The 9,003-nt window shown below is 44.1% G+C and overlaps 1 protein-coding gene across 1 annotated transcript; it reads left to right on the forward strand.

The window, feature by feature from the left end:
• The first annotated feature begins 1,615 nt into the window (after positions 1 to 1,615).
• SYT11 (synaptotagmin XI) lies at positions 1,616 to 6,203 on the forward strand. Its single transcript, XM_010084473.1, has 3 exons — positions 1,616 to 2,539; positions 4,101 to 4,221; positions 5,735 to 6,203. The coding sequence occupies exons 1-3, from the start codon at positions 1,616 to 1,618 to the stop codon at positions 6,043 to 6,045; spliced, it is 1,356 nt and encodes a 451-aa protein (XP_010082775.1). The 3' UTR covers positions 6,046 to 6,203.
• The last annotated feature ends 2,800 nt before the right edge of the window (positions 6,204 to 9,003 follow it).

Raw genomic sequence — 9,003 nt, forward strand, 5'->3', positions numbered from 1 at the left:
AGTTCCTGGGGTGGAGAAGCTCGTAACCCCACTCCGCCACCGAGCTACGAGCCGCCCGGGGCCCTGCTCGGGGGGCCGCGGTGACACGGTTCTCTCGGGTCGGTCCTCGCCCATTTCCAGGAGGATTTTTTCTGCAGCCCAGCGGGAGGCGAGGGCTGGCGCTGCCGCGTGGGTTGTTGGTTGGGTTTCTCCAGTCCTGAAGGCTCAAACCGCTGCTTCTCTCTGTCCTCCAGCCATTGCCTGACCTTCCCTCGGACCATAAGGCCCCGTAGTCGACGCACAGTGGCTCCTTTCCTTTAAATTCTGAAGTACTCCGTAATAATTCTCCATCCTGTACCATTTATCCAATGTACAGTGCATCTACTTAGCTTTTACGGTCTCTGGTTCCAAGAGCCATGTGCTTTCATCATTTAACTGTCAGCCACCATTAGCCACCAGGGTATTATCAGCAAACATCAGTTTTAAAAGGAAGTTTTCAATTATTTTTCATTAATCAAAAAATAATTCCATATCCCAAAAAGTTGGGTTTTTTTCAGTTAAATCTTAGCATCACGTCAGAAAAAAGATCTCTTCTCCAAAGTTTGAATAAAAACGCAAGGTTCTGCTCTTTTGGAGAGGAGACAGGCTGCGGCGCCATTTAGAATGGACGTTGTGCACAGCCGAGTGCTTTCGGAGTTGCAAAAGCTTACCTAAAATTGGTTTTAGGCAGCTCTACATCAGCATAGTTTTCAACTGTAAGGAATTACAGAGACAGGACCAATGGACGTACGGAATGATTACACAGGGCGAGTCTTGGGATGTCGTGAGCGGCAGGGAGAGGGGGATGCTGGCTCCCTGCTCCCTGTAGTGCAAAAACAGGCACCAAATGAAAGGAGCTGGTGGGCTCACAATGAAAGGCCTCGTTTGCTCATGACACATAATTAAGCTGAGGAACTCTTTGCCACAGAACATTATGGGAGCCAAATTTCAGAGTTAAGATAATTGAATGGAAGAAAATAACTGGCATGGTTGCTAAAAATGAATGTGGTGCTTTTTTATTCTGGCCTCTCATCACTGAAGACATAGTTGACATAAGCTCTAGAAAATATCAAATAATCCCTAAATCCAAATACAGGATTTTCTGTCCATTGATTTTGGACACTGGATTTACAGCTGAAATTTTGTGTATACCTGTGGCCCTGTATCTGCTGCAAGGGGCTGGGACAAAAGAATCCACCATTTCAGGCCCAAGGGATTATGTAAAAATTGTTAATAAAGGGTAACTCCAGATCCAGTGTTCCAGCCATATTCATTACTCCCTTCCTGTTGTTAGACTAGTGTCATGTTTCTGAACAGGGCGTTATTAAAAAAAAAAAAAAAAAAGTGCTTCCTGCAAATCGAGGAACCGTATTCCTGCGGAGCTGCTGGTAATGCGGGCGGAGCTGCTGGTAATGCGGGAGCTTGGTTTGGCAGGATAAGGCCATCAACTGTTTGAAACTCCTAGCACGTGAAACATAGGCCATGCATGCCTCAGGACCGTAACATGTTTCCCACGTGGGAAAATATAAATTAAAGGAGGTAATATTTTGTTCTAGGGAAGCTTTGATACTGAGATCATTGAACTAACAACGAGACAATGGGACTGTGTAGGTCTCCATCCAGACGTTCCTGGCCCCAGGGGGCACAGCCCCCACGAAAGCCCGAGCCCCTTCCTTACCGCCTTGTCTTCTCCGCAGATGTCTCTCCAGTCGTGGCCGGCCTCATCGGTGCTACCGTCCTTGTGGTTTCCATCTCGGTAACGGTTTTTGTGTGGACATGCTGTCACCAGCAAGCAGAAAAGAAGCACAAAACCCCACCATATAAATTCATTCACATGTTGAAAGGCATCAGCATCTATCCGGAGACCTTGAATAACAAGAAGAAAATCAACCGGATCCGGAGAGATAAGAACAGTGCTCCTAAGGAGCCAGGAAGGGGAAACCTCTTGGTGGATGCTGCTGAATCTGGTCTAATAGGCTCCAATAAGGCTCCAGACGGGCCAAGCGCAGCCCCCCAGGTCGACCAGCTCCCAATAAAAGTAGATTATGGAGATGAACTAAGTCCAGATCAAAGCCTCACTCCAGGAGGAAGTAAAACCTCCTCCCTATCGTCTCCAGGGGATGACGTCCTGTTGGGTGAACTGACGTTCTCCGTGGACTACAACTTCCCCAAAAAAGCGCTGGTGGTCACCATTCAGGAGGCTCACGGGCTGCCGGTGATGGATGAGCACACTCAGAGCTCTGACCCTTACATCAAGATGACAATTCTTCCAGATAAAAGGCATCGAGTGAAGACTCGTGTGCTTCGCAAGACGCTAGACCCCGTCTTTGACGAAACCTTCACCTTCTACGGGATCCCCTACAGCCAGCTACAGGATTTGGTTCTTCACTTCCTCGTGTTGAGCTTCGACCGCTTTTCTCGAGATGACGTTATCGGAGAGGTCATGGTGCCCCTCGCGGGGGTGGACCCAAGCACTGGCAAGGTTCAGCTCACCAGGGAGATCCTCAAAAGGAACATACAAGTAAGTCTCTTCATGTAGTGTGACACAAGGCTCCTTGCGTTGTATTTGATCGTGGTTCTTTTGATCCGGGAGCCTCTGATCCGGACTAATCAGGAGGAATGCTGCAAATCCTTTGCCGTGAACCCCATTTTTCCACAGATACATATTACTGGTATTCCATGGCTGTGCTCTCTTAGTGAGGCAGTTCTCTGCAGTGTGGTTACAGCCATTTGATAAGGCGTGGTCATTATCTAGGTGCAGGAACGATGAATGTTATAACAGATGATGCCAAGAGAAAGGGCCAAGTCCCCATCTCCAAGTAAAAGAGCTGATGTGTTTATCTTTTAATAGTGTTCTTCTCAGTGCGTTGACCGTACTTCTTGGAAGTAATAGATTAAAAATAGAGGAAAAAGGTCACGCCAAATAAAAATAGGTTTAATCAAGGATGCAAGTTATTTAACATTTATTAGTAATCAAGAACAGATTTACCTTGGTGTCTGGCATGCATCCACCCCCCAGTGCTCTCTGTGGCTGCTGTATTCTGGTGTATCCAAGGAGACAAAGTTCTGAACATTTCCCTTCTGGGGCCAAGAACTTGCTCATCTCTTTACTCTCCTCCCAAAACTTTGCATGAGCAGCAATAGCTTTCGTTCCTTGCATTGGGAAAACTTGTCTTAAACACACAGGAACTGCTCAAATAAAAAAACCACCAAAATGATAACAAACATTTTCCATGTTTAAGTTTAGACACACAGTTTTTTCCCTGTTACACTGAGTAACAGCTCGACCTCTTGGGTGATCGCCGCAGTGTTCAGTGTGGCATTTGCTGTAGTGCATCACCCCTTTGAAGTGAGAAAAATCCATTCATTCGGGGACCCCACAGGCCTTTGCTCTGCTGGGCAGACAGCACCGGCCGCTGCTGGGGGCAGGGGGAGTTGCTGCGAGATCTCTGCTGTCAGCGCGTTCCTGACACCACTCCTAATGCTGTTTGCCTTGATAGCAGATAAACTTCATCTAAATTAGTGCCATCTCAATGAAAGTTAATGAATGCCATCTGCAAAACAAACTGAATTATCTTAATATTGTGTTACTCTTCGAAAGGACGTACAGCAAGTGTAAGGGAGGAGATCTGTTCCTATCTTCTTTTATCCTCATCCCATACCTTTGCAGATGGAACCCAGAGCACACCTACAGAACGTGAGGAGCTCAGCCAGCGAAGCTCCACCAAAAGTCAGTGCATCTCCAGCTCCTAAAGCCCACAGATGCCTCTCGCAGCAGCCCTCAAGAGGCAGCTGCAGCCGCGGCTCTCAGAAGGTGCCTGCCAGGTTTTCCTTCATGGAAGCACAGAATTCCAGGGGAGCGGCCATCTCAGGGCTTCCTGTGCTCAACGGGCGCAGGGCGAACGGCACAGGATGAGTTACCTTGTGCCACTTCTGCCCGCGGGGCGTGCAAGGGCTGCATCTCATGTTCCATCTTTTCAGGCATTGAGCACAGGGAAAGGAAATTCTGATGACCCCCAGCGTTTACCCCTAGTTATGAGACCATCTTGTCCTAATAAGTTCTTTCTGTTTCTTTTCCACAGAAATGCATTAGCAGAGGGGAGCTGCAGGTCTCCTTGTCGTACCAGCCCGTGGCACAGAGAATGACGGTTGTGGTGCTTAAAGCCAGACACTTGCCAAAGATGGATATCACTGGCCTCTCAGGTAGAAGCTATTTTCTCCATCTCTAAATATGTAGAAAAAAAATAATCTCCAAGTTCACTTTCAGATCTTTTCACCTGTCTTATCAAAAGATTGTATTTGTTCGCGCACTTTTCCTCAAACTCTTTTAAGGCAATGAGTGATCCATCACTCACCAACAGATGGTTACACAAACAAGACCAAACCCTTCCTGCTGCGAGACCAACAGTTGCATCTTTCTGGCATCACCCATTTTTTTTTAAATGAAGACAGTATTTTCCAAATTCAGCAGGCCTCCATGTTGTGTGGCCAGCCGGTGCAGGCTCAGTCCCTCCATGCTGCCGTCAACTCATCACTGCCCTGAGCAGCTTTTTTTTTCCACAGCACAGCTGCTGCTTGCTGCATCTGCCTCAAACCCTGCCCCGAGAAGGGGAGGGTGAGAGAGAATGAGCATAAAAAAGAGGAGGCATAGACTCAGAATAGAGAGGAGTAAATTCATATGACATTAGAACAATTCTGGTTTTTTTTCTTTTTTTTGTTGTTCTGCTATTTGAAGAGAAGAGCAGCTGTTCTGGCTTTCCTGTTTTGCAGTCACAGACTCTCAGACTGCTGAATCCTCTCAGCAAAGTTTCTTTCAGCATTGTGGGAAAATGGTTGGAATCAACTTGAGATTCAGCAATAGCCTGATAGCAAATTTAGTCCTGTTTCTGCAGCTTTCTCCTGTACACCTCAGAAAGAATACAGACTAGGCTTAACTCTCTATTGTAGGCCTTAAATTTTATTCTTTCTTTAAAAAAAGAAGCTTTCCATGTGTGGTCTCGAACTACATGATGATTTTTTCAGTAACTGTTCTACCTGCTGAATCTTACACAGCTAACATCCTTTCTTTATACGATCTTTGTATTATGCATAAGCTCATCACTTCCGTTGGATAAAAAAAGTGAAAATTATCCAGTGTCAGCTGGGCAAGTGACTTCCAGCTTAAAAACTTGTGCTACATGAAGAAAAAAGCACTCTGTGCCTGGCATCTTGATTTCAATCCTAAAGAAACGTCCGCATATAGAGCAAGCTGACTGGAAAAATAACAAAGTGAGGCTGACGGAAAACTGAAGGCTTTGCTTTAAATTTTCTTCTTTTTCAGTACCTTCCACTATAAATGTTTTCCATCTGCAAATCATTAAAACCGTTTTCTCACTTTGTTGGGCTATTTCCTGAAACAGGGTAAAAATATCTCATTATAGCTGACAGTGGAAAGTGAAAGCTGGGGCCAGTCAGGCACTGACCTCCCCAGAAAGTGACCCCTTTGCTATTTCTAGGATTAATTACCCCAATGTACATGTGACTTGCTTTCCCCCAGTCCCCACGCAGTGTTGACACCAGCTGGGTGCTTTGCACTGAGACAATTCCCCAGCAATGTCCCCCCGGATCTGCACCATCAACCAGGGCTGGCTCAGGGTCAGCAACCTAAACCTGACCCATCACGTCCTGGAGCGTCGCTGGCCTGTGTTATTAGTTTATTTCTCTCTTTCTCTGGCAGACCCGTATGTTAAGGTGAACGTTTATTACGGAAGAAAGCGCATAGCAAAAAAGAAGACTCATGTGAAGAAGTGCACTTTGAATCCCGTCTTCAACGAATCCTTCATTTACGACATCCCCGTCGATCTCCTTCCTGACATCAGCATTGAATTCCTAGTGATCGATTTCGACCGCACCACAAAAAACGAAGTGGTGGGACGGCTGATTTTGGGAGCGCACAGCATCACCGCCGCCGGCGTCGAACACTGGCGAGAGGTGTGTGAGAATCCCAGAAAGCCGGTGGCCAAATGGCACAGCCTGAGCGAATACTAGCAGAGGTGGTGGCCACGACAGCTGACCCATAGAACAGACTTAAAACTTGTTTTAGCTGTAGAACTAAACTTTCGTAAGCAGCAGCAGCTGATTGGTTCTCTAGTGATGTGATTTTGCAGGGCACTAAAATTCTAAAGAGCATTAAATGAAAAAAAAAAAGATACCACAAATATATATAACGGTGTAATCACGCTATTGCATGCCTAATACAAACGGAAATTAGTATAACTACCGATATCGAGTTGCAGATTTTAATACAATTATCTGTCACTATGGAAGTTGTGTTTGTGCCGAACTGTCTTTGCTGGTATTCACCGAGATTGGCCTGTCTTTATTAGGCTTCTCCCAAAGTTTCCGAATTCTGCTGTTTAACCTCTAGTTTCTTGTTCGTTTGCCTGCCCATTGGTTCTCGCAGTTCTGTTCTTTGCTGGTTTGGGAGTACCGACCGCCTTTCCATGTATAGGTGGTTTAGAATTCTGCACTAGCGCAAGAGGAAAATACAGGGAACACGGCACTTTCCTTCAGAGAAGAAATAATTCTGTTGTCAGGTACTGAAGTACTTGCTGTTGAGATGCACTTGTTGTGTAGCTGTAAGGTCACAACATCAAAGATTTGCATCTAAAATTCAAACAGCAACAAGTGGATCATGTTGCTTTTGCCACAGAAGTTAGCACAGGCGTGATCTCACAGACCATCAGAATTGGGGCAACTCCGCTCTCTTTCATTTTATTTAACCCTGTCTATGCATGAAGGGCTCAAGAAAAAAACAAAAACTGATGTACCGATTCTTTTAAACATAAATGTGAAATTCTACAGGACTGGTAAGTTCTGTTATAATGGCATAACTTATCTGAAATAGGAGAATACCTTGGAGGAAGAAGTTTTAAGTGAAAAAATTACAAAGCTGGTAGTTCCCCAAGAGCCAGCTCTCAAAAAAGGAACAAGCACAGGGCAAAGCCTGTCACTACAAAACGTGTCAGAGTCTTGGCGAAGTTAATTTTTGTAGTTTGAAGGCAGCTTGAGTCACTTCTTACATTGTAAATGACTTCTGAGGCTTAGGATGTGCTTCCCATCAGCTGTGAAGTGTGCAAATTGTGACCTGTAGCGTTTCAGGCTATTAACCCTGAATAGTCAGTAATTTTGAACAGAAGTTCAGAAAGTTCCACACATGTATGTTTGGACGTAGCTGCGTTAGCTCTTGTGGTAAACACATTGAGCCCATGAACTGGGTTTGTACAAGACAGGAACATCCTGGCGAGTAACTCAATTTGCCTCCTTATGACATTCAAGCCAGGAAAGACAGAGGGATGGTAACTGGCAGCAAATAACTGATTGTAAACGTTGCTGGTAAACTGAGCGGAAATAGTTTACAACAGGCTGTAGAAATGAAGATTATTTCTGAACTCTCCAATGGAAATTTGAAGCAGAAGTGAGCTTGCAAAGAGGCACATGAAAGACCACGAATTTTCAGTAAATGTTTAGTTGCTTCCAGGCAGCCGGTCTGTTCTGTGCCCTGTGGAATGTACATAATGTATTATAATTTAAAAAAAAAAAAAAAAAAGATCATTTAACTACTTACTGGACTCGACTACTGAATTTTAAGAGTCCTGTGGAAAAATGATCCTTTCCACCTTCATACTAATGAAAGTAGAATAATTGAGCAAGTCTTTCTTGGTTTCCTCTCCAGCCACCATTACAGCAGCAGCTGCTGGGAGGGCTCTTGGTGCGAACAGTCAGCACTTTGTTAGTTGGCAATACTTCAGCATCTCTTCCCAGAAATTATTTTTTGAAAGTGGAATTTTCTCATTCATTGCTAGTTACTCATTGAAACTTCCTTCCAGGTGGAGTTGTCTTTTCAGCAACAGAAGCCTCACTGAAGCTGAAGTTCTCTATTGCTCAGCCCTGCATGGCAGACAGAAGCATGGACCTTGTTCATGCTTTATTGATCCTGATTACGAGGGTTTCTGGCTGAGGTTATAGTAGATTTTACCTTTGTCTTAATTGCTTTCTAGCTCACGCTCTAGTAGTGGCTCACAGCTACAACCCAGAGAACAAGTTCTCCCTTGGAAATTGGTGTAGATCTATTTCAGTCCTAGTTTTTGCACTAAGCAATTGTGTTGCTGAAATTTAGCAGCTGTCATGGCTTGAAACATGCTTTCCAACACTGCTCCAAACATCTGAAAAGGATGTACTAACAACAACAACAAACTTCCCTTTTTTTCCCTTTGGTGTGAAAAGCATGCTTCAGGCTAGGTGATCTTCTTAGGATTCCTTTAGTTGAAAAGGAAAGATGAACTTCTTGTCAAGGAAACATGCTCAGGGTAAATAGACTTAGGCTATCGGGCAGATAGGAGTAGCTCCAACACTCTTTGGAATAATAGGAAACTGAAGATGTGCAGATATATATTTTTTAAAACGTAAAATAGACAGTAAGTGACAGCAGACTCACTGTAAAATCTCCCAGGTGTGGTTATTCTTTACCTTGTGTCTTCTATTGTAAAGTTAACTTGGACAGTTACAACTTTGTGTGGAATGAAAGAAAAAAAAGGCAAAAAACGTAACTCAACCTGTGTGAAACTGCATAATGCTATAAGCTAATCTACATTATGTAATGCTATCTTGTATGTTGAATTTGTTAACGCACACTGAGCGTGCAAATAAAAATTAAATCACTTTAGCTGCTGATTGTGCTACTTTAAGAATTTGTTTCTAAAAACATGCATTTCTGCTATGACAATTCACAGGAAAAGCACAAACAAATCTCAAAAAAAATAAAGGAACATAATTGAATCCTGGCAAATTAAGTACAACACTATTACTTAAACAGTAGCATATACAAAAACATCTCAGTAATCTACATAGCATTATAATTTGGCATGAATCTATGTGAAAAGAGAGGACGTTAGATGGGCAGAAAAAGAAGCCATTTGACTCTAATGTTTGCAATTTAGAGGCATT

The sequence above is a fragment of the Pterocles gutturalis genome, unplaced genomic scaffold (assembly GCF_000699245.1).
Source record: "Pterocles gutturalis isolate BGI_N339 unplaced genomic scaffold, ASM69924v1 scaffold50890, whole genome shotgun sequence".
Classification (NCBI taxonomy): Eukaryota; Metazoa; Chordata; class Aves; order Pterocliformes; family Pteroclidae; genus Pterocles; species Pterocles gutturalis.